At 37.5% G+C, this 25959-nt stretch overlaps 1 protein-coding gene across 2 annotated transcripts in view; it reads left to right on the top strand.

Annotated features, from left to right (window-relative positions):
• Positions 1–25959, top strand: part of LOC110024738 (phosphatidylinositol 4-kinase alpha 1) — a gene marked incomplete at its 5' end in the record, with an annotated part of 92269 nt that overhangs the window by 48885 nt on the left and 17425 nt on the right. For both annotated transcript variants that reach the window (XM_020724878.1, XM_020724877.1), the window contains 5 exon segments: positions 8096–8362; positions 8525–8602; positions 8798–8845; positions 10648–10820; positions 10887–11082. In XM_020724878.1, coding sequence (XP_020580537.1) covers positions 8096–8362; positions 8525–8602; positions 8798–8845; positions 10648–10820; positions 10887–11082 — 762 coding nt within the window.

Genomic DNA, 25959 nt, shown 5'->3' with positions numbered 1-25959 from the left:
TAAATAAATAAATAAATAAATAAATATATATATATATATCCAAGCTTTTTAATAAAAGTGTGTTCGCCGCCACTTTCAAGAGCCTCGTACGATTGCGAAAAATTGCAGGACTTACCGATAGCAAAAGCAGACTTTTAACCTGGAGGAGGGGCACGAGCAGGAATAGGCAAGTCGCTGGCAAAAACATTTGCATAGGAATGAAGCGTCGAGACATTCTCCCTCACAAGAGCAGGAAAGAAATGGTTTGACGGGCCGCAAGGAAGCGAGGAAACTGTTGGCACTGTCGGGCTCGGGTTGTCTGGAGCGAGCCGACTGTAGCGCCTTGGTCTAAGGAAACAGACGATGATGGCAGGAGCGTTCCGTTGACTATGGAGACGAATGGGAGCGATCGACTTCAACAGGAGAGACAGGGAGTGAACGGCATCTTGGGCGACGCCGAAGAAAAGCGAAGGAAGCGAAGAAGCTGAAAGAATCACCGCCGGGAATCGCCATGTGGCAAAACCCTAGCAGAGCGTGCCGCCATTAATCACTGCCTGGAATCCTGCACTTATTCTCACTGAGGTTGAAATTGATAATCCAACGTCCTTTTGGCGTTTTGCTTTAGTGGGGAAATTCCCAAGACGAGCAGGTGAAAACTTCGGTCGAGTGTGAGATCTGAGCGGAAGCTAGCGGGGGCCCGTCGAGCAAAGCTTCTCCTGTGTGACTGTTGACCTCATTTTGAGGTCTTTATTCTTTTCCTTAGGATCTTAAGATCTAGCTCTAGGGGTTCCTATTGACTTTCTTAGAAAACTAGTATTAGAATCCATTCCCTTAGAAATTCTAGCCACTTTCTATTTCTCTTGTGATGTCTCACATTGATGATCTCAAAACCATCGTCATATGGTCGAGTGGTTAAGAACTATCATGTGGAGACTCAAGGAGAAGTTCACAATAGGATCTCAAGCTCTAGGAAAATCTCTTCAGGACTTCATCATCACGCACACACAAAATGCACAAAATGCACAAAATTCACTAAGTTACACAAGATCAGACTAAAATTGAGCCTAAAGAATGAGTGAAAATGCGAACTCCTCCGGACGATCTCCGACGACAAAATGGAGAGCGCCAATGCGTCCGAGGCACCAATTTTAGGTAGGAAAAACACTCATATTACCATAATTTTTGAACACGAGAAAATTGCACGCAAATTGATGAATTCATTAAAATGATCTCCGATGATGAAACATACCACACCAACGTGTCCAGAACGTCAAAGTTACCTGAAAAGAACATCCATTTTGTTATGTTTTGACGCATAAATAAAAATGTATGAATCAAATTTTATTTTTAAGAAATATTAAATATTTTATATATTCATATTACTGATTATAATATTAATTATAACCCTAAACCCTATTTACCCCTTTTACGCACACTTAACCTCTCCATTTGGCCCATCCCGCAGCTCGATCAGCCGTCCGACTCGTCCCTGTGTGCCCTAGATCCCGTGGCTCATCCATGCGGCGATCTCTTTCTCTCTCGACTCTTCTCCTTCCTCGCGTGGTCGCTCGACCGCTTAACTCTCCAATTGTGGGAGCTCAGCTGGCCGACCCTTCTCCTTCTCGAGGCTTTACTTTCTCCTCCTTTATGGTGATGATTCACTCCCATTGTTTTATTCGACCACAAAACGGTGGTAGGTTGCGATTCCCCCCTTCATCTCTGCCTATAAAAAAGCTTCCTAAAGTACTGTTTTGGGTTGTTCAAAATTTTGAGAGGGAAAGGAAGGCTGAGATTGTTTTGCTAATTGCTGTTTAAGGCTTTTAGGGCAAGGCTCTGCCAAAATTTCTCCTTGGCTAGGTTCTTGTGTGCTAAAGTGTTGGTTGGTTGTTGTTTCTCGAAGCTTTTAGGTGGAGGTTTTCTGTAGGAGGTGTTTTCTTGAATCTGTCTTACAGTTTTGCTTTGAGTCTGCATTAAGAGGTATTTCTCTTCTTTCCTCTAATCTGCACCATTTTGGATGACATCTAAAAGTATTTATTTTCTCTTCTAAATCATGTGAAGATAAGGTTTATGCTTGCTTTAAGATCTAGTCATGAATATTTGCTAGAATCAGTAAAAATGAAGCATAATATGGATATTTTTCTCTTTTTCTGCTAAAAAATGCATGATAGATGAAATTTTGGAACATTACGGTTGTTGCCATGAGATGATAGTTGCCTATTTAAGATACATGCTAAATGAAATGTTGGTTCAAGACTTGATTCTTAAGCTTTTTATTATTATCACCCATTTTCAAATATATGCTGGAATTTTTCGCTTATGCTTATTCATTTCTTGTTTCTGTTCAAAGTATATGCTGGATGTAAATTTTGGGTTTTTAAGTTTTGTGGAATCTGATTCTTGGTGGCTCTGTTTTGGCCCATTTGGTTGGCTCGATTTTTTTTGCTCTTTTAGGTTGGACTTATAGCTGAAAATGTTTCTCTGATTTCCCCATATGGATGGGTTCGCTTTTGGCTCTTTTGGGTTGAATTCATGTTAGAAATGTTGATCTGTTTTCCCATTTGATGGGTGCAGTTTTGGCTTAAATTATATTCTTTTCTTGAGCCTTTATGTTGGATTTAATTTGGTTTGAGAGAAGGAATTGGTTTGGCTCAAAAGTTTATCTGTTATTGGCTCTCTTTTGTTAGGTATAGTTGAGCTGAAATTGTATTATGATTTGCCCCTGTGCTGGGCTCGGTTTGTCCCCTGTATTGGATCCGGTTTGCTTTTTTGGTGGGCTCGGTTTGGCTTCTTTTTGGGATTGTATTTTAGCTGGAATTTCTTTTTGTTTTAGCCCCTTTGGTGGGCTCGATTTAGCCCTTTGTTGGGCTCGGTTTGGTCTGAAGTTTTTCCGGTTTGCCCTTTTGGTGGGCTCGGTTTGGCTTCTTTTTGAGATTGTGTTTTAGCTGGAATTTCTTTTTGTTTTAGCCCCTTTGGTGGGCTCGATTTAGCCCTTTGTTGGGCTCGATTTGGTCGGAAGTTTTTCATATAACGTTCCTCCTGAGATTTTTATTAGTAATCAAGTTTGTCATCCCAAAATTCACATCCCAAAATTCATGATTTCAACATCGTAATCAAGTTTGTCATCCCAAAATTCATGATTTGTTTATCTACTTCTATATGAGAATGTTTGATATAAATTGATCAATTCACTAGCATGTCTTGCTCAATAAAATGACTTTAATCTAGATAGTTCTTGTGAGTTTGTCCATTCACTCTCTTCTGTAGATCAAATGAGTACAATGGTAATATTTGTCGTGGCTTTCCCTTTGCTGTGAAACCGGTTTAGTGGTTTTGGTCTGCTGCCTTTACACGTGAGCATTTTTGTTTAGCTGGTTTCCTTTTGTCCTGTTTGGATATTCTCTGCTGCCCCTGGCCGTGAGCCTTACTGTTGTGGCTCCTTGGTTTGTGCTGTGGTTAGTTTGGGGCTTGGTTTTCTCCTTGCTGCCCCTAGACGTGAGCCTTACTGTTGTGGTTTGTGTCGTGGTTGGTTTGGACTTAGCTTTCTCCTTATTTCCCTTAGTTGTGAACTTTCTCTTGAGGCTCTTTTATGTTGAATATGGCTGGGTCAGGCTTTACTTTCTTCCCCTAAATCGTGGGCTTATATTGGAGCTTGGTTATGCATTTCCTGGTTTCTACCTGTGGGCTTGTTTTGAGGTTTGGCTGTCCCTTTTCTTAGCCTTACCCGTGAGTTCCTATCTTCTTTCCTGCCTTACTCGTGAGCCTGTTGAGGATTATTCAGACTCATTTTGCCCTGACCGTGAGCACTTCTATATTTTCTAAATTAGTGTTACATGTATACAATTGTGAAAAGCTTTTAAGAAGGGGTGGAATTGAATGGATTTGATATTGGCATGGTTTTTGGAGATTTAGAAAGTTGCCCTCTATGGATTATTCTACTTTACTTTGTGAAATTTAGAAAGTTGCCCTCTATGGATTATTCTACTTTACTTTGTGAAATTTAGAAAGTTGCCCTCTATGGATTATTCTCCTTTACTTTGTGAAATATGAAAGACTCTTATAGCTTCATTTCGGGAAATCATAAAGATGATATAAATTGATTCGGGAAAGGATTAGAAAACTCATAAAATTGTTAGTTGGAAAAGAGTTTGGAGGTTCGACATTAAAACTTGGATAACATAAATGCCACATATGGGTTCAGGCTTGGGTGTGTGAGTACATATAGGTGGTGGAGTCGTGGATACAATTGTCACATTAGTTTTGGGCCCGTTTCGATCTGTTCGAAACAAAATTTGGAAATGATACCCTTCTTGCGTTGTTCCAATTATAAAATTTGAGAAAATGATATCATCTGGATTGATTCAAGGATCTTGGGCTCTCCTTTTCAGATTTTTTCATCACAGTTTTTGAGAGTTGCTTGACCTTTCGTCTTTTCGAAATTTTGGGTGGATCAGCTCCTCTCTCATCCCTATTTTTATTCTTTTTTTCCTTGCTTTTTGGTTCGGTTTTCATTGCTTACGCCTGACACATAAGTGCCCATTTATAGTCTTATGCTATATATAAAACCATCAAGCAAGGTCGCAAGTAGGTCAGTTTTGTTTTGGGGTTTAGGGCGATGATGACAAAGACACGCTGGTGGTAGAGTAGAATGATATTCCATCCTACGACATCAGGACCCAATCCTGGGATCTGATAAACTGTAGAATGATAATATCATTCACCGACACAAGACTAGCGGAGACCCGTACCTTCTTAAGTTGTTGACAGTCTTATGTCCGATGACGTGATCGACTCATGGACAACTATACTTTTTCAAAATTGATAATAACAGATATGATAAGAACAAATACAATATTTATAAAAATATTTTCACTTCAAATTGATACAACTTTTTTGTTTGTCTGAAATCTATGTGCATGCTAAAAAATAAATTTTAAATGTGTTACAACTTGGTTGTCCACTTGTTGATTATCGATACCGGGCTAAGGAATACCATCCTAATTTAGGTTTAGTAGGACTCTCTTCTAGTTGAGTGACAGACTCTATACATCCGGGTGATCAATAGTAGCCTTCGACGTCCCTCGAATACAATTATATTATATTTGAGCCTAGCCCCGATCTGAGTGCTTGCGGTCCCCTTTTTTCGGATTTTTCGTATGTTTTATTGTAATTTTTGGGCAAAGCACTCGTGGTCCCTTTTCCGAAATCTTCCCAAGATTTTGATAATTTCTTGAAATTGTCATTTGTTATTTTTCTCGAGTTTTCCGTCGTGGGTCATTTGTCGTGGGTCATTTGTCGATTTTTTCTAATTTTTAATGTTTCTTTTGTTTATATAGTGTATACTAGCTCGCTTAAAGGAGTTTAAAGGAGCAACAAGTCTACCAGATATACATGTTTGATTTACATTACAACATTTGACTTCACAACATACTGTATTATTTTTTTCTTCTTTACTGTACATTCTACTGTTCTTTTCTTTTATACTGCATGCTTTATTGTTCTATTATACACTATACGTTAGAATAAGAGGCCGGTAGTTGGTTTTATAGGAGGTACCCAACAACAGTAACAACAGAGCATCGACTAAACAATTGCATATATCCTTAAAATTAACATCGAATCCGGAGGTGCTACGACGAGGAGCTTGGAGCGAATACCGTAGACAGCACGACGGGGACATTCAGAAGAACAACGCCAAAACAAATTCATATCATTAAGCACTTTTTTAGTTTAAATAACGACCCATAGGATTTCGAGGTGGTTTGCCTAGCGCAGCGTAAACCCTCACATATCACTTTTAGGCTTTTGCATAACCCTGTTGTGCAATTATAAGTCCTAACACTTTAGGATTCTGAGGTTGCTGTACGATACTGTATAAATCCTCCTATCTTTTTTTTAGGTGTTTGCATGATCATATATCGTGCAAACATAAGTCCTAAATTTTAAATAAATTGCAGGATTTGTGTAAATCCTCATATCTTTTTTTTAGGTGTTTGCACGACATATATCGTGCAAATATAAGTCCTAAATTTTAAATAAATTGCAGGATTAAACATTAAACAACATTATTTCAAAGATATAAAACCAAACAATAGGATAGTCGGGAGGTCACCGGGGTTTTCATCGGATCTGTGATATCCCCTACTTTTCATTTCTTTGAATTTCTTAAAATAACTGTTCCTGTTTGAGCCACTCCTATTTGATTTTCCCATGTCCAATCGTGAAAACCTAAACTTTGAATTCTCAAAGGCAGAACCACTGATCTTAATCGAGAGTTTTCTTAAATGATCATGGTCATTCGAGATGCAATTAACTATATGGGCTTGCCTCTATAGGGAACTTGGAACCCATGTAAAATAAACCCTATCTAATCCTTATATTAGATAGGGAAACTTGCTGGCTTCATATAAAATATTTCACAGACTAAACAGATGTCACAAATTCTTTAGTTCAGGTGATTGAGCCTACTATTCGAGATAAGTGTATTACTTGTGGTATTGTGTTCAGTTATCCAAACTATTTAATATTTAAGATTCATTTGGTCTCATCTCTTTTCAAAAATTAAAAATATTTCTTTCACAAAAATAAAAATCACATATATATATATTTAAAACTATCTTCATGTTTAAAAAAAATTATCTCTTTTCCAAAAAATTTATCTCTTTTCCAAAACATAAAATTAAAATAACGGTCGACAGTGGCGAAGAGGGAGGTGGGCTCGAGCGAGGGCGTGCTTCAAGCAGGAAGAGTAGGGCTTTGAGCTGGAGGAAGAGGCGAGGGAAAGCTTTTGTGCCCAATACCAGTGACCAGCGAGAGAGCCGAATGCTATTTCAAAATTTTGCAATGTGTCCATTACAAAAGATTGGGCGGGGAAATCAATACCTTCCATTCATGCAGCAGGTTTAATTGGAACAAAAATAACACCGTAATATCTTTAACTAAGACAAATTTAAACAACTTTTTTGAATTTTGAAATTTGAATTTCAAATTCAGGTGAGTTGGTGCCTAGCCCGTGCTCAGCCCGATTCCAGTTTGAATCGAACCCAAATTGAACCCGAGTCGAACCTGGGTTGAGCCCGGGCCCGCACACCGTTAATTAAAAAAATATGCATTGAAATTCGTGCTTATCGCTCGCGTGCAAAACCTTAACAATATAAGTGTCATTCCTAGCTAACATCAACTGTCTCGGACGCATCCGTATGGTCCGTTTCGTCATCCGAGGTAGTACGGACGAGTTCGCCGACGGGCGAGTCAAGTCAGGTCAAAAATGTGCGCGGTGCGATGCGTGCGCAAAATGCGGCGTTTGCGGGTGCTCGAGTCACAAGTCAGGTCAAAATCGTGCACGGTGCGATGCGTACGCAAAATGCGGCGTTTGCGGGTGCTCGAGTCACAAATGGTTTACCTAGGGGCTGCTCCTATTAATATAGGAACTCGATTTTAGTTTCATGTGCGGTTCCAATCAATTCAGCGAAATGCCGAGGATTCAAAACCGCCCATGCGAGACTTGACGGGGTGGCTCGGATTTTCTAAATGGTGTGGGTCCAGTACTAGTCCTCTAAGAGAGTCAAACAAAGAAAACCTAAGGCTAGACCTTAGACTCTAAGGAGATTAGACTCTAAGGAGAGAGAGAAGTAATGATCTCACCCAAAAATGAGGTCAACAGTACAACTGCTTCTTTTGTTTCTCATCAAACACATTATTGTAGCTGCTATTATGTCATGTAGTAGTTTTTGGCATATTTATTGAGGCAGTAGTTCTTTAATGCAATAGTCCATGGACTTCCTTACACTCTCTTGGTTATTCATTTTGAAATGATGACGGTTTCATGGCTAAGTTTAATCCCAATCATTTAAAATATTATTTTTTGATTATTTATTTTTTTTTGCTTGAAAAATGGTTGGCTGTTGATTAACAATTGATTACTTGTTAGATAGCAGGTCTTCATTCCGCCAGTCTGAATATTGTTCATCTGGTATCGCTATTTTTCTTTTGAACGCATGCTTTGGAAATTCTTATCTTTAATTTTGCTTTAATGACATTTCTCACTTAGTAAATATAACTTAGAAAAATTATATTTGCTTTGGGACCTTTTCATCTTAATATAACAATGGTATTTCAGGCGAACATAATAAACCTACGGACAATTCCTGAAGCTTTGCCCTTTTTTGTGACTCCAAAGTCAGTTGAGGAGAATTCAATATTGTTGCAGCAGCTGCCACACTGGGCTGCCTGTTCAATCACACAAGCTTTGGAATTTTTTACTCTTCCATTCAAGGGTCACCCACGTGTCATGGCTTATGTTCTTAGAGTTTTGGAGTCTTATCCTCCAGAACGAGTAACCTTCTTTATGCCACAACTAGTACAAGCTCTCCGATATGATGAAGGCGTGAGTACCTATAATTTACAGACTTAATTTTTTGCATGTTGGTGCTTGTTGGCTTCTTTTGTTAGAAATTTAATCTACCCATAACATTTTCAAAGTTTAGGTAACTTTCTTTTACCTTTTAAATATATTACCAAAGTTGTTAAAGATATTGCATTTCCTCAGAAATTAGTTGAAGGGTACCTTCTTGGAGCTGCTCGGCGAAGTAATGTGTTTGCCCACATCCTGATTTGGCATCTTCAGGTGAAGAATGAGTTCGTAATTTTGGAAGAAAATACTACTTATGATGTTTTTCATTTTTTTTTTTTAATTTTCATCATTTTGGAAACTTGCTTCTGGATTGGTTTATAAAGCCATATTCTGTTTAGCATTTCATCCATACAATTATCCTTGCTATTGCTTGTGCATTTGGTATTGACGCTAAAATCTGGATGGCAGGGTGAGTCTTGTGTTTCAGAATCTGGAAAGGATGGGGTGGTTCCAATGGTGAGATTCTCCTTTTCTAACTTTAGGCTCATAAAATTTTAATTTTAGTTACTTTTTAATTCCTTTTATGAAAATAGAAGAACAAAGGTAATTTTAGTAGTTTCTATTAGAAGCAATGCTTATTATTTTACATCCAAGGAAACCATTGAAAGATTTGAATTAAAGAATTCATAACTCAAATTGTATTAGACTTCAATAAATTCAGCTACACAATTGATGATCTATTCCAATAATAAAATTTAGATGATTGAAATATAACAAATGTCCAAAAGTTGCCTTATTCAAAATAATTGGGAATAACTTGTACAAGTAAATAGCTTCTCCTGAAAATTGTCAAGTTTTATATTTGATCAAGATGTTGACTCCTTGAAGAAGGAATAACACACTCTTTCGGAATATTCACATTCAATTCATTACTTTGTTACATATCCAAAACCTATTTATATTAAAACAATCCGTTATATCTCCTCACCAAGCAGATTATCCATAAGCACAAGTCTCTAGTTGGACAGAGGAATTGACTCTTGAAAGGATTCAATCGTCCAACTAGAACTTCATTAACAGCCAATTTTATTGTGATTTGACTGAAACTTCCTACTTATAATTAAAATGAAATCCCTGATATCTTTAATTATCGAGAAATCACCAACTAAAATCTCATATGACACTTACCAAAAATCATGATATCATGAAAGTCCGAAAGTTGCAATTTGAAATCTCATGAAAGCCATGATCTGCCATTGTGATAATGGAAAAATATTACATCAGTACTACGCACATAGAGTAACATGCGTAGCCAATAAAATCACTTCACGACACCCCACGCGACAGAAAAAAATACAACGTGGTAACACAGAGAATATTCTCCTCGTGTTATTCATGTGTTATTGTGTGTTATTCATGTGTTGCTGACGTGTTATTGTGTTATTATAACACCAAGAATATTTTCAGGACACAATAAGACATGAATAACACACAATAACACCAGAATAACACGGGAAAATATTCCCGACAGAGAAAAAAATGGCGCGGTAACACGGGGAGTATTCCCCCTGTGTTATTCATGTGTTATTGTGTGTTATTCATGTGTTATTGTGTCCTGAGAGTGTTATTATAACACCAGGAATATTCTCAGGACACAATAACACATGAATAACACACAATAACACATGAATAACATGGGAGAAATATTCCCCGTGTTGTCGCGCCTTTTTTTTTTTCTGTCGCGTGAGGTGTCGTGGCATGATTTCATTGGCTATGCACGTTACTCTACGTGCGTTAATATTTTTTCATATTTGTCATTGAATTTGAACCGTGACAATGAGGATGGCTTCAAGTCCCTTAACATAAGCCTGCAAGTTGCAATATGAGGGCTGCAAGTTTTATGACTGCAGAGAAGGTGAGAAATTGGTGACTGCAAATTTTAGTAACACTGCCACTTGTCCCACATAGTGCCAATTACAAGAAGCCTTGAAATGTTTTTTTGTGAAACAGGCCAATAACTATATAATCTCTTTCTGGAAATTTTGTTTACTAAAAATTTACTGAAGTTGTGAACAATGTTTTGGATTTCTGTATATTTAGTTCTTTACAATTAGAGCTTGAATAAGAAGATTGACGTGATACTAAAATGGTACCTGCTTCTTGACATTTGAGAATGCTTCCAATTTAAATTACAAGATGACAATATTTGAAAGCTTGAAGAGTAAAGCATATTGCTACATTGTAAATATCTGCAAATATAAAAGCAATCACACTAGTCAGATAAACTGATTGCTTTTTTATTTAAATCATATTTTCAGGGTAATTCATTCCAAGCAATGCTTCCTGTTCTGCGACAAAAGATTATCGATGGCTTTTCTCCTGAAGCCCGTGATTTGTTTCAAAGAGAATTTGATTTCTTTGATAAGGTCACCTCTATTTCTGGTGTCTTATATCATCTACCAAAGGAAGAACGTCGTGCTGGTATTAGAAGGTATTCATTATTGTAATGCACATTTAGAAGATATTTTTGGTATATGTTGATTTCCTCTTTTTGCAGAGAGCTTGAGAAAATTAGTGTTGAAGGAGACGACCTTTATCTGCCAACTGCTACAAATAAACTTGTACGGGGCATTCTGTTGGATAGTGGAATTCCTCTTCAGTCAGCAGCAAAAGTTCCTATAATGATTACATTCAATGTCGTGGACAAGTATGGTGATCCTAATGATGTAAAGCCCCAGGCTTGTATTTTCAAGGTAATGTATTGTTTCTTTTTTCTAAATGGGTTCTGCTATATTACTTGTTCCATTGGCTCATAACCATTTATGTTTCTTATTAGATTGCTGTACATACTGAATAACTTGATGTAATTAAAGTTTTAGGGAGAAGCATATAGGATGCTTGATCCCTAGTGCTGTTGAATTGACCTTTGGAATCATTAGCAGGGTACTGAAGCTTACAGTTTTTCTAAGTAGGCTTCTCTAATCGCTAGAAGTTTTATAGAAAATAGTCATTCTTCAGAATTTTTGAAACATTTTTGAAATTTTTATATTTAGATTGCTTTGAATGCATCTAACAGTACTTACGGAAACATCCTTATGACTCAATGTAAATATTTTTGTGGGAATTTCTGTCATATGAACTTTTTTGTTAGCATATTCACGTTTATTTGGTGAGCTATGCCCATCCACACATTCCAAAAGTAGAAATAAGCAGATAAGGCACTTCATATGAATGACTACAACCTTATAATTTATAATGTGTGACAAAACATTAAAATATGAATTATGCTTGTCTCAAATGACAATGCTTTCGTTTCAAAATATATTTCTTCCAATCACCGCTAACATAAATTCTAAGATGGTCTGTCCTATCCAAAAATTTTCTGGCAATGGATTAGTAGTAATGGATTGGTAGTGTACCATGTTTTCACATATTTAATAAGAGGCTATTTGGGACCACTTTTTTGTTTTATTTAACTATTTTTAATTTTATTTTTTTGTATATTGAGATAAAATAAAAATATGTTTTATATCTTTCAAATAGGCTATTTTTGTTTTTTTATATTGCATAAATAGATTTATGCGATGGTTAACAATCTCATTAATGGTCGTGGTGGTGGTAAATTGTTGGTCAATGTCACGACCAGACCTAAAGTTTTGAATTAACCAAGATGAGAATGAATTGCCTTGCAATAAAAGTAAATTCTCCGATATTCAATTTCTATAACTAAGAGTTTAATATTCAAATATTCATGAAAGAGTCACAAAAGAATGTAGTTTAATTTACAAGTAATTGTTTTTTCTTTCCAGTTGTTGTTCTTGCTTACTGGACACATTAGTTCCTATTCTTTTCATCTTATTCAAATGCTTAAAACAAGAAAAAAATATGAAAACAATATAATGAGTTATTTTAGGATAACCCAAGAGCAATCACACTTTTAAACTACAGTAACCCAAGTAAATTAAACAACATGCATGCTGGTCTTTTATATTTCATTATAAAAGATCTTATAATAATCAAATTTATGTGTTCATGACATTTATTTAATGGAATAACTTAAATTTTGATATTCTTTAAATTTTACTGTGCTCTTCAAAGCTTAATCTTTAACCTTACTTTTATTTTGTGCATTTAAAATTCACATTTATCTTAGGAACACCATTAAAACATAACCTAACACACCTTGACTAATATTGTCTCATCGACACAGCAACTCGTGATCTAATTGACACGATTTTCTCAGGTGGAAATGTGCCTACTCTCTCTTGACCGATATTCTTCCGTTCGCACAATGATTATCGATTTAAATATCACAATTGTCACACTGGCTTCCCCTTTTTTGTACCAATAGAAGTATACATACAAGCATACATATATTGGGTGGTAGGATAACATTTACGTTCGTGGTTACACTGGCTTCCCCTTTTCTGTACCAATAGAAGTATACATACAAGCATACATATATAAATTACTTCATTCTTCATAATATACATTCTTGTCTTTTGAGACATCTTATATGTTTCTACTAATGAATAATTGCACTCCTTTTAAATTTATTTGTCATGAAATAAATTGATATATGCACATTTACTACAATCCTAAAGGTTAAGTAGTCATGTGACATATATGTATGGTCATGTAATAAGTTAACATATCCATCTCTACTTGAATATAAGGGGTCATACTCTAATCTGATATCTTCTTGAACTAAACTATTATGCAAATATTAGGACAACAATATTTAGCGTGCTTACTTCATAACTAATGACATGAGTAATCACTTTTGATTTAATTCCATTGTGCAACTATTTAACATGCTTATATTCCTATCTAACAATATGAAGAAATTGCTATAATCTAAATATCATTGAAATGAAACATAAATAAAATCAAACATACATTTAGAAATAATGAAAATTATTGAAATTTAGAAATATAAATACTCACCTTAATCTTGTGTGCTCATCACACTGACTTCTTATCTTCAGATCTTAAATGTTGTTATAAATTAATATTTAATAACATTAAATCTAAATTGAATAAATTAAACTTAAATTTCAATTAATTTATGCATTACATTTATCCTTCAAGGTGATCCACTATCAAAATTGAATATTATTCTGTCTTTTATTGTTGGCAATTAAAACTTATTTTAGTTCTTAGCAACTTATAATTTAATTGGCTAAAATGAAATTTTCATGTATACATTTACCCGCAATTTCGAAACTTTCTTCTCCTCCCTCTATTTTGAAAGTTTTGTTGCTTATAAATCTTGATATAATTAAACCTAACATTAACATTTAATAAATAACATATTTTTTTAAATACCTTAATTAACATGATAAAACCCGACGTTATCTCACTGTAAGAATTTGTCATGCCTTTCAAACACAGCTCGGTTCTGTTCAATTTTTTCCTGCACAAATCAGTCGCATGGTTTGATTGCTTCATGCATAAATCAGCTGGATGAAAACTTAAAGTTTCTGCTTGGTTCACCCTTCTCTATTTGCTATCGCATTCAAAGTCCCCTCCTTCTTTTTCCACAGTCGGAATTTAACAGCTTCGTTCTTGATTTCAAATGCTCTTAAATTTAACATTTAAATAATAAACTGAATTTTATATAATTACTTAATGAAAATATTAAAACTTAACCTTAGTATTAGGCTGTTAGCCTCTAAGCATATGCATGAGAGTTCCTCCTCTGTACGAAAAAACTGGTTCCTACAACACGTAAGAGAGCTCCTCTTCCTCTGCATGCAAGATCCAGCTCCCACTGTACGAATGAGAGTTCCTTCTCCTTCGCACCAAAGCTGTTCGACACCTCTTCCTTTGATTGGTTAGGACACAAGGTTTCTGCTTCACTCAATACTATCTTCCCTGCACGAAGTCAGTTGTTCCTTACTTCCGTAAGTTACACTGAATTTCTCCGACACGCTCGTCGTTGCGTCTCTTTAACACACGACTCCTACGCATAGGGCACCCTCGATGTTTGACTTCTCGTATGGCATCGAATCTCTAGAATGAGAAGCAACAACCACTTGAAGCAAAAGGCTTCGACTAGGGTTTTGTATGTAAGTTACGAAACTTCCTCCTTTCTTCTCACTTTGCCTCTGACTCATGTTCTTTCCTTCGGTTTGGAAACTCTAACTCACATTCCTCTCCGCTCTCGGTTCGATTTGAATGAGGCTTCTGTCTCTTAAGAAGAACAGACTGTCAATATGGATTCTTCCCTCTGAGACAATCAATGTGTCGAAGCAGATTCGTCGCCTCCCTCTCGCATCTACGCGAAGACGTTGACAGACAACGCCTCGTCTTCTGCTTCTACTAGTGATGGCTTTGGACCGAACTTATGCTGTTGTCGGGTGCCCATGCCTCAGGTACTCCTAAATCGTGTATGTTCCCGGCTTAATTTGCTCTATCGGAGGGTGGCGACTTCTGTTTCATTAAGAAAGCTAGAAGGAAGAATGAGAAACCAACCATCTTTTATACTGACGCTGAATGTAATATGCTTGCTTCATCTTGTATTCTGAATTTGGCCGAGAAATTTCTTTATGACCATCCCAAAGTGGAGCTTATTCATAAGGAATTTGATCCTTTGCATCTGGTTGGGGAGTGGAAAATTGAACTTTTAAATGGGCAGCTCATCCTTATTCAACTTATCAATGAAGAGGTTTACACAAGCTTATTTGCTAGAAGACTAGTTTGGATTGATAACAGATCGATCAAAATTTTGAAATGGACTTGTGGATTTTCACCCACATACGAAATCACCAGCCATCCGATCTGGATTTGCCTCCCTGGTTTGAAATTCTATCATTTTAATCAAGAAGTGTTGTATTCTATTGTCACAGTCTATGGTAAGTCACTCAAAACAGACATTCCCACTTTTAATCTTTTCTTTCTTTCAGAAGCCGGAGTGCTTGTTGAAAGGGACATCGCTTTAAATGCTCCTGAGGAAATTTGGCTAGGCTCACAACATTATCTTTCTTTCAGAAGCCGGAGTACTTGTTGAAAGGGACATCGCTTTAAATGCTCCTGAGGAAATTTGGCTAGGCTCACAACATTAAGGATATTGGCAAAGGTTTGTTATTGAGTTTTTTTTCTATGTATTGCTCTAACTGTCGTATGTTCGACCATTCAAATTCTCAGTGTTACCGCTTACACCCCCATCTAAAACCATAAAAGCACAGTGCTCCTCCAGAGTGCTGTTAAGAACCCTTCCCTTCTCAATATTAGTGACACTCTTGATCATCACTAGGATATTTCTGACCCCAATAATATTGTGGTAACCGTACGATCTAGCCCACCGGTTGATGTTGCTGTAGGTTGAATTGCCCCTACGAGAAATCATTTAACTCTTCAGCCTCCACATGTTGCTGGAGAAGTAGGTCCTCTAATTATGCAGGGAAATGGTACTTCTATTACTTCGAAATTTCCAAATATTGATGTTGTGGTCACTCCAATCTCGGAGGAATGCCAAGCTCAAAATGGGCAACAACCTCCACAAAATCAACAATCTATGGATCAATACATTGTAGCTGATCAGAAGGCCACTCCATTATTGGAGGAGTGTCAAGCCAATGATGGACAACAATTTGCACCTATTCAACAATCATTGGATCAACAATGACTTTGACCAGATGGGAAGTTCAACGGCTGAGGATTGGTAGGTTCAAACATATAAGAAGAGGAACAAAGGAAAGCGTGAACTCAGGCATATACAGGATGACACATTAACTTTCTTGGACGACGACTTATATACAAGGCGTTTGCTGGACTCCCTCCCTAGAACCAAGGGTAGGGGGAGAGGTCTAATCCTCCCTATTAACAAATAATGTACGGATTTATTCTTCAGCGCAGTTATTTGACGCTATAATTAGGGGTTATTTGGGTATATGCTGGTAGTATTGAGCCGACAAATTGCAGAATCTTGGCCCCATTCAAAATCCTTTCCTCACATACATCCTCTTATGTCATTTTATCACTTCAATGGATGTTTTGGAGCCATTTTCTTGGTGTTATCTTTTTTTTTTGTGGTATACTTTGTACTTTTTGGGCTTTTTTTGTGCACTGTATACATTGTGAATGCGTTTTGCACCCACTCGCTAAATTTTATCAATAAATTTGCCTTTATATATATATATATATATTTATTTACTAAAATAAAAATTGTGTATATGTGTATTGATGGAAGGAAGATACAAAGGTTTTAGTGAGTGGATGTTAGGAAGCCACTCACACGACATACCCAAAAAGTAACCAAAATGTACAAGTATACCCCAAAGACGCTAGAGACAATTTCCCCAAAAAGATAAAATGGTCTGCGGGCTACTCGGGAGCAGCATAATTCCACCAGAGAGCTTAATCATGATGTGTATTCCTTCCTCTCTTCCTAGTTCTAGAGAGAGAGTCGAGCACCAAACTGTGATGGGGGCTTCCACCCAAAACGAGCAAAGTATCTTTTTGTAAATTCCAGAGTTCTTTTAGTTATTTTGTCTTCTTCCTGATTTTGTAAACTTGTCAATCATCTTTCAAAGGTTGTGCCAATTTATCACTGAGCTAATGATTAATCGGATGAATTTCTGCCTGTTGATCACCTTGATTGAGGGCCCTCAACATGAACAAGAATTGTTTCCATAGCTTATGGAGCATCATCAGGCACCAAAATGAGAGTATCCTCATTTTCAGCAACATGAGGTGGCTGAGGTAGTGAGGGGTGCTCCTCTGGGACAAAACCAGTGCCAATATCCTCTCTAATTGTAGTTTCCACCATATCAGCCAGTGGAATAAGTGCTCCTTGAGTAGTTGGGTGAGGCACTTAAGGTTGGGGTCTCAAATTAGAATGGAGCTTAAAGCATTTTTCAAGTGTGTGTCCAAACATTTTACAATGAGTGCAATAGTATAATCTATGTACAATGCAATCTATTGCCAGTACTCATTATGTGCAATGCCAAACTAAACTTCTTCAAAGTCAGATAATGTGATATCTTTCTCCACAATGATTCTGACAACAAAAGGCCTGGTGAGATTAAAAGTGGGTATGTCTAATTTCATTGATCTTCCAGGCATGGCTTCAATAGAATGAAAGACCCGATGGTTGAAAATATGCAACTTAAGCCCATGTAATTCCCAAGCATGACCCCAATAGAATGAAAGACTTGATGGTTGAAAATATGCAACTTAAGCCCATGTAATTTAAACCATATTAGTACTGTAGGTGGTTCTTGATTTGGATCAAATTCAGGAGTCCACTTGAACAACTTCATAGTTTTTCTTTCAATGGTGAGGTATTTCTTAGAGAAAATCTTAGCATAGTCTTAGTCTGTAGTCAAATGTATCATCACATGTCTCCCATCTAATAGACTCACCTTCCATTTTCCTACAAGTTTGAGATCCTCAAAAGCTTTGAGAATAACTTGCATTTTGGGATGCCCTAACTGAAATTTTCCAATGAGAATGAATTTGCATTTTTCATCTAGAGTAGAGACTTCAAAATCTGAAAAGATAAGAGCAACCTTACCACCCTTCTTACAAGCCCTCTTAACAAATAAACAGTCAGCTATCCTTTCAGGAGAATCATGATAGATCTAAGGAAACACTACATGGTCGACAGCTTTCTCAGAGTCTAGATTTATAATAAGACAATGGCCATAGTGATAGTTTGATTTTATTGTCATGTTTGTAGCTTGCTTATAGGGTGCGATTGACCAAAACACTTATTTTTCAAGTATTCGTATTTTGATGGTATACATGGGAGTTGCATGATTAGCACACTAGAATCGCATAAGGCCGAAAATTGTTGTGAGACAAGTCGGTCAATAACGCAGGTATATGTGCTAATCAAATAATATAGTTAAAGATTTTTTAGTATTTTTTTTTAGTATTTTCTAGTTGTGGAACCCCTTGTGGTTTTGTTGTGAGCAGGGTGAAGTAATATGGTTAAAGATTTCTAACAGCCGAAGTTCTAGTTTACTAAATCACCAAGTCTACTTTGTGATGATCAAGTGCAAGGAAGGAATCCAACAATCCTAAAAGTGCAATAAATAGAAATGCTATGCAAAAGTCTTAATTTTTTCTGCTATGCAAGCTTCATACTCTTGTGACATCAATCTGGTGGTTTCATGAAGTTTTTCTAGGACACCCACACTATTGTTGACAACCAGTGCCAAAACTTTTCTTCTTAAGCCTATACCTAGGTTAAAAAAAAGAATAAAAAACCCATAAAGTTAAGTTTCACTTAACTAAATGATATTTCTCTGGATTTTTCAGATCTCATATATGAGTTGCAAAACTCTAACTAGAATATGCCTATTCTATTAGGTTTTTGTGGTCAACCTTCTCATTCCACTACGCAACGACAGAAGTCGTAGTTTATAAGAGATTTTAAATTTTTTATTGCATCCAATTAAAAATAAACTACGAATGAAAAGTTAACATATCAAAGTCATAAATTCATGCATGAAAAAGGTGTTGAGGGAAAAAAAATTCATAGAGTGAAAACCACTAGAAATTGCGCATTACATCACAAGAGTATGGAACAAAATTAACAACAATGCATGAGGAAAGACAACATGAACTTTGTTATTGCGGGAATAAAATTAAAACAACACAAGATGTACATAAAATTTACTATAGACTCAATTAGCCCTTGCAATACATCGTGGTCCTCTCTGTCCAGTACAAATGTCCGTAGACCTCTCTCATACATATGGATTCAATCTCTCTTTACAACATCTACAAATCACTAAAAAAGAGCATGAAAAGGGGAAGAAACAGAGAAAAAAACTTTTTTGAGCGAGCCCAAAGAAACACCCATAGAGTTCCAAAGACTTCCCTAAATTCTAGAGGCTCAGCCCCAAAGGCTAAAAGTGCTTCTATCATGAAAAAAATAAGTTTTTATACCTAGGTATTGCATTAGATATTCAAAATAGATATAAATATTCTCTAAATCTATCAAATTGTGAAATCTAAAAGTTTAGGCGTGCTGACACACATGCACGGGCTTGTACGTGACATGCGGGTGCGTGCACCCGCACTTGCGGGCGTGCTGGGATGTGCTGGTGCATGCAGATGCGCAAGTGCATGAGAGGCTCGCGTGCGTGGAGGCAGTTGCCGGCACGACAGTGGAGCTAGAGATGCCCGAACGCGATAATGGGGGCACGCACATGCGTACACATGGGATGTTGGAGGCGTGCACATGGGTGTGTGGCTGGATGCGTGCAATTGCGCTCTTGTGAGTGTGGGTGTGCACAGATGTAGACACGTGTGCGCAAATGCAGGGCCATTTGTCTGAAATTTTGATTATTATTATTATTTTTTGCTTCCCACTTCATTCTTGATTATTATTATTATTTTTTGCTTCCCACTTCATCTTTTTCTTTTTTGCTTCCCCAAATGGCATAAACCTTGTATGCTGGACATCACAACAGAAACATCTTTCTCAAGTGTAATATCATGATAAATATGAGAGATAACGTTGTATTTCATATAATGAAATCACATAAATTTATCTTGTATAACTACTACATTTGCATCATACTACATACATGCTTTCGTGAAACTGTTTTAGTTTGCTAAAATGTAATTGTATTTCTCAATTCAGTAATGAGAAATAGAATTGTGCTTCATCTTCTTAAATTTCCACATGTGGATAGACGAACTATGGTAGCATGTGCGGAGCTATTGCATTTATTTATGTGACCTATTGAAAATAAGATACTTCATTATATTTGCTAGGTTAATCAGACTATTAAAAAATACAACTTAGTTTTGAAATTTGAGTTAAAAGTATTTTTAGTTTCGGTTTGCAATCACAACTTTACTGAAATTAGTTTTATTTAAAGTAATTGTTTTGATTTTTGTTCAGTAGATTAACGCTTTAGTTTATATTTATAAAAAAGTATAGATATATGCGAATTTCATATTTTTAAGTTTAAGTTTTTAAATAAAGCCTTTATATCCTGTGATGGAGATGAGTGGATGAAAACTTCATATGCATATTTTAAAATTATCAGCGCTGAAAACTTGGATTAGGAGCATGCTTAGTTGTCTTTACAAATAATTTCATATATTGAATTTTAATAGGCATTGATCACGAGCACAAGTCATGATCATTAATGAAAAATAAAATAAAATAAAATGTAATCCTATATATAATTAAATTGAATTCTAAAAAAAGTCAATGTTAATTCTAAGTTTATCCAAAGTGGATAATCAAAACTAATAAGATAAATCTACTAAATAATATCCTAACTAGGCATGAAAATTGGTCTGTTTTTTTTTCTTTGTTGCCCAATTTATTTTCTATTTGTTGTCCTATGTAAAAAATTGATTTTTTTGACGTAAACTAGTTGAATTGCACTACATTAATTCACCTGCCCAATAAAGACTTCTTTGAAGTGTTTGTTGGAAACATGAAAAAGGCGTCACAACTAGATCGTCTAATAAAAGACTTCATGATGATGCATGGGGAAAGAAGTCCAACCATACATGGATATTTCTAGAACCTCTGCAAGTTGGATTAACTATATAGGAGGCTATAATGTTGGTTGTGGTTGCACAAACTCAATTGATGTTACGTATTGCTGGAGCAATCTGTATTCATTGAAAGTAGTGTTGCCTGTTGAGATCTTTTCAAGTGAAATGCAGCATGAATTGCCGCAGGAAGTTAGTTGTACGAGACAACTCTAGGCTTCTGTATGTGTAAAGATAACTCAACAAAAGCTGCAAGAAATGCTATGTCATGCTCAATAAGATTCTCCGGTTTAGGTATGTAATTAATGTATGCTATATTGAACCTCAAAAAATGTTTTAGCCATTCTTGGTCACAACAATAAACTCAGGTACTGGTAACTTATGGTTTGCTTCAAGTTTTAATTCATAATCAGGAAGAAGCATGGCATTATAAAGAATATCATAAAGACCTTTTTCATACCTGGAGGGAATGAGCGGCAAAATTGGGAAATGGAAGAGAATTTTTTTGGGTATTTTGGCCTGTTAATTTGGTTCTTAAGCATGGATTCATTTGATGGTATGGAGGAAGCAAGGAGAGAATTTTGTACATGTAATCTAGAGTGATCAATGCACAACTTAAATCATAAGGAAATAACACTCAATTAATCTTATAAAAAAATAGTAAAAAATTACAAGACAAGAGTCTTTGTTAGAAACTTGGTCACAATTCAAGGAATTTATTCTCAAATTTAATGATATTTAAATCAAATTCGAGCTTAATATTATCCTAAGTCTTAATAAATCAAATGAAATTAGGAAATTTGTCCAAAGATGCTTTTGGACCCAGTATGGTATAAAAATTAGTTCATTAAGGCCTGCTAAGAACTATACTTCAAAGCGTTTGCAGGAGGTGGCCATGATGGAGGAGGTACCATTGGATCATCTGATAGAAGTTGTGTGCCACAAACGTCTATTCCCACGTGCATCTATTCTCGCTGGATATAATTGTGTGTGAACCGGGACCTCCCGGTGCAGGCAAACCAATGGGCAAACCGACCCTCTTGAAATCTGTCAGCGTCCATGTTTTCCCCTTTAAGGCTGTATTGACGATGGGCGGTGCTCCAGTTGTATCTCGTCCGAGGTGGTGATTATCCAAAACATTCCCACTTCTCAACAATTTTCCCTCCACTGCCCCCATCATCGTATTCGCTGCAACCACCCGGAAACTACCACCTAGCAGTTTTCCTATAGCTGCCTAGCACCCAGTTTCCTCCCATCTTGCTGCCATCCCTCTCTGCTGCCCTTCCGACAGCTAACCTACCCCTCTCCAGCCATCTATCCAGTTTCCCAACCTCCCAAATTCCTTTCCCCCAAGCCTAACTGATGTTCCAGCCTTCCGAACCAATTCCCTGCCTCCCTCTAGCAACCTTCATGCCTAACACAACCAACCATCTCCCTTGCTGCCATTCTTCAGCCACTTCCCTCAACCTGTCTTTCTTCCCAGACACTCTCCAACCATCTTCCTAGCCACCACAACCAACCGTCTCTCCTGTTGCCCTTCCCTTATTGTTCCTCTATATCAGTCCTGCCCTCCAACCGCAATCAACCCTCCACTCCACTACCACCCCATGTGTTGTGTTATTTATTAATTTTCCCTTGTGTGTGGGTTGTTACTGCATATTGGCTTTGCAGTATTAATATTTACTTTCTTATTGTGATTTGAGTTGTCTTGATTATCATTTGACATCAGAGCTAGCTTTATTATAGTCCTATCATAGGATTTCTAGTATCCATGTATATCCAACCTTACCTCTACTTAAGTTTTTTTCTTTCCCACCCTACATCACCCTTAAACACCTTACACCTACCCACCCTCAAACCCTACTTATGTAGTTGCGAAGGCAATTGCGAAAATCTGATCTAGAGTTTACCATGGAAGAGATATAGCGAGAACTCCTCCGAGTGCTACGATGGCTTGATAACATTGAGGAAAGGATTCTTGGAGATATCATTGTTGAGCGTGGTAGCAAGTTCCAATGAGGAGAGAGTGGAATGCCTGAATCCTTTCCATAAGAATGATTTTAGTGGAGAAGATGACAGTCCATGTCGCTTTGGGATTCAATATCAGAGTAGATTGAGAGCTGAAGTGCCTATGGGAGGATACAAAGACTCAAGAGTGAAAGTGGACATACTGGATTTCGAGGGGAGAATGAACCCATATGACTCATAGAGTGGCTGTAGGCCATTTAGCAGATCTTTCAATATAAAGAGGTGCCAGATAACCCGAAAGTGAAAGTGACTGCTACCAAGCTAAAGAAGAGCGCCTCATTGTGATGGGAGAACCTGAAGAGGGAGATAAATAGAGAATAATGGAACAAGATAACTGCCCAAGAGAAGATGAAGAGAGAGTTGTGGAAACAATATGTTTTCCCACACTATTGTCAGGATCTTTTCTTGAAGTTCCAATACCTTTAGCAGAGGGAGCTATCAGTAGAGGAGTACACTGTGGAGTTCATGCAACTCAAGCTGAAATGTGATCTAACGGAACCAAAGGAGCACACGATAATTAAGTACTTGGGAGGTTTGAAGCTCTCTATCAACAATGTGATTCAGCTACGACTTTACAGGCCTTTGGGTGATCTTCATACCTTATCACTAAAGATGGAAGATTGAGAAGCAGAGCAGACACCTACCACCATTCAGACAACCACCCACGACTGGAGATATCAGTAGGATCACATCTGTGGGAGTTGAGAAGACCGGTTAGGAGAATGATAGGCTTTCCCAGAGGGAGAAGAAGCCTGAGAAGAGCATCATTTCCAAATACAATCTCAACTAGGAAATGCTTCATATGACATGGTTTTAGATACATTGCTTCCAATTGCTCGACGAGCTAAGTTGTGTCTTTCACCGAGCAGGGTGCATTGGGGTTAGTCAACGAAGATGAGGCAACTAAAGAACATGATAAGGAGTGTCAACTTCCATTGGATGGGCATGATGCTTGTGGTTCGACTGGTTTTTCGAACTGAGACTACAAGGGAGCATCGGTGATTTCGCCATATCATATTATACATCCGTTGTATTGTGAAGGAAAATGTATGCAACCTCATATTCGATGGAAGGAGCAACAAGAATGTGGCGCCTACACAAATGATGAACAAAGTGAGCCTCACGAATTTGAGTTATTCTTAGCCATATTCGCTAATCTAATTGAAGAAGAGTAGAGTCAACATTGACAGTAAGTTCCTTGTAGATTTTAGACCATGAACTAGGTGTAGGATCCGATGTGGTGCAGCGTGGTGCCGCGGTTGCCTACCACATCATGTTGGGGAGACCATGGTTGTTTGATCGTAAAACTCAACATGTTGGGTACAAAACTACTTACTCCTTCCGCAAGGATGGAAAACACATCGTCCTTCTATCTTTTGCGGAGTACGAGATCGCAGGTGCCCTTGACAGTAGAGAAGCATCGGTGAGATTAGTTTTGGTGATGATAGAGGATGACGAGATTGAGGCGTAGATTTTGAACATGAGCCAATTGTTATGGAGAGAATTTTAGGACATCATGATCAATACATTATCTTTATGGTCGCCACCATTCAAGGATGTTTAAGCTACCCTCACTTTAGATCAGGTTGAGCCAATCTTGAGTTACTTTGGGAGGATTCAATAGAATATGCATGACATGGAGTTTCAGTTCAATTCTATACTATGCCCCCAGAAGATTGGACTGATATGGATGTTTGATCACAAGTGAAGGAAGCTCCTCAAGTGTTTTAGGGGATCGTGCAATCGCCAATGAGATCCAGGTGCTTCTCGGGCCGCAGTTTAAGATCCTTAAACCTTGGGAGGTTTTAGCAGATCTAACATGGATATAAAAGTTTCGATGAATGAAGTCAAAGCTCTCCAAACCCGAGAGACTGTTGCAAACATCTATTCATACGGGATGGAGCTATGCACAAATCGAAATCTCCTGGTCCAGGCATGCCAAGGGCCAATCGACCCTCGTGAGTGCGTAAAATTTCCGCTCGCTTGATAGGGGCCACTCCTTAGTTACCCTAATAATAGATATGTTGTTTCTTCGTGTGTTAGGTAAATTTTCTTGGTGTTTTCTGTCGGGACAGTCGTTAGCATCTAAATATTTTCTTTAGTGCTGTATCAGATGACAAGTGGTGCTTCAACTGTATCTCGTCTGAGGTGGTTATTATCCTCGACTTTTCTACTCCACAAGCTTCCCTTAATTGGCTTCGTCACTGTATTCGCTGCAGTCACTCGAAAAAAAACCACCTTGTTCTTTTCATGTTGTCGGCCTCCTCCCATCTTGTTGCCATCCCTCTCTGATGCCCTTTAACTAGCCCCTCTCTGACCACCTATTTGCTGTCCAAACCTTCGAAGTCCCTTCCTCTGTGGCCTAGCTGTTGTTTTAGCCTTCTGAACTAGTTCCCAACCACCCTCCAGCAACCTTCCTAGCTACCACAACCAACAACCTGCCCTGCTCTCCCATTTCCCATCCACTTCCCTTAATCGGTCCTCCTTCCCAGCCATCTTCCTAGCTACCACAGGCAACCATCTCCTTTATTGCCCTTCTCCTACCGTTCCCCTATCTCAGCCCTGCCCTTCAACTGCCAACAACCCTCCACTCCACACCACAATCCGATTTAGACTACACCCTATAATAATAGAAAATATAATAATACTAATAATAATAATAATAATAATAATAATAATAACCATCGATTAGGTAGTGGGGGTTATGTATCATTATAGTTTCATCTTCATGAGTTGAAGTCAATTCCACGTTTTCATTCGAACGGATCAAATAGAGAGAGAAGGATAGAAGAAAGGTAGCATGTGTACCTTAGCTGGCAAGTGGAGAAGTAGGAAGAAGAAAAAAGGAGAGGAAGAAGGGAGAAGAAGAAGAGGAAGGGAAGGGGGTGTGTTGTGCCGAACCATAGCTGAAGGAGAGGAAGATTTTCTACAAGTATAGAAGTCTTCGCGTGTCTCTTGCAAATGAGATGGATGAGGAAGAGAAGAGAGCTGACTCGTGCGTGCAGGTCGAAGCTCTCATTCAAGCCCTAGCTTGCGGCCTAAGTGTTTTTAAGTGAGTTATGGGTTTATTTATAATTTAATTAATGAATTACACACACACACAGATATATATATATATATATATATAT

This window comes from Phalaenopsis equestris, unplaced genomic scaffold (assembly GCF_001263595.1).
Source record: "Phalaenopsis equestris unplaced genomic scaffold, ASM126359v1 Scaffold000272, whole genome shotgun sequence".
Classification (NCBI taxonomy): domain Eukaryota; kingdom Viridiplantae; phylum Streptophyta; class Magnoliopsida; order Asparagales; family Orchidaceae; genus Phalaenopsis; species Phalaenopsis equestris.
The sequence above is the reverse complement of the archived record's forward strand: the minus strand, read 5'-3'. Positions and strand labels throughout refer to the sequence as shown.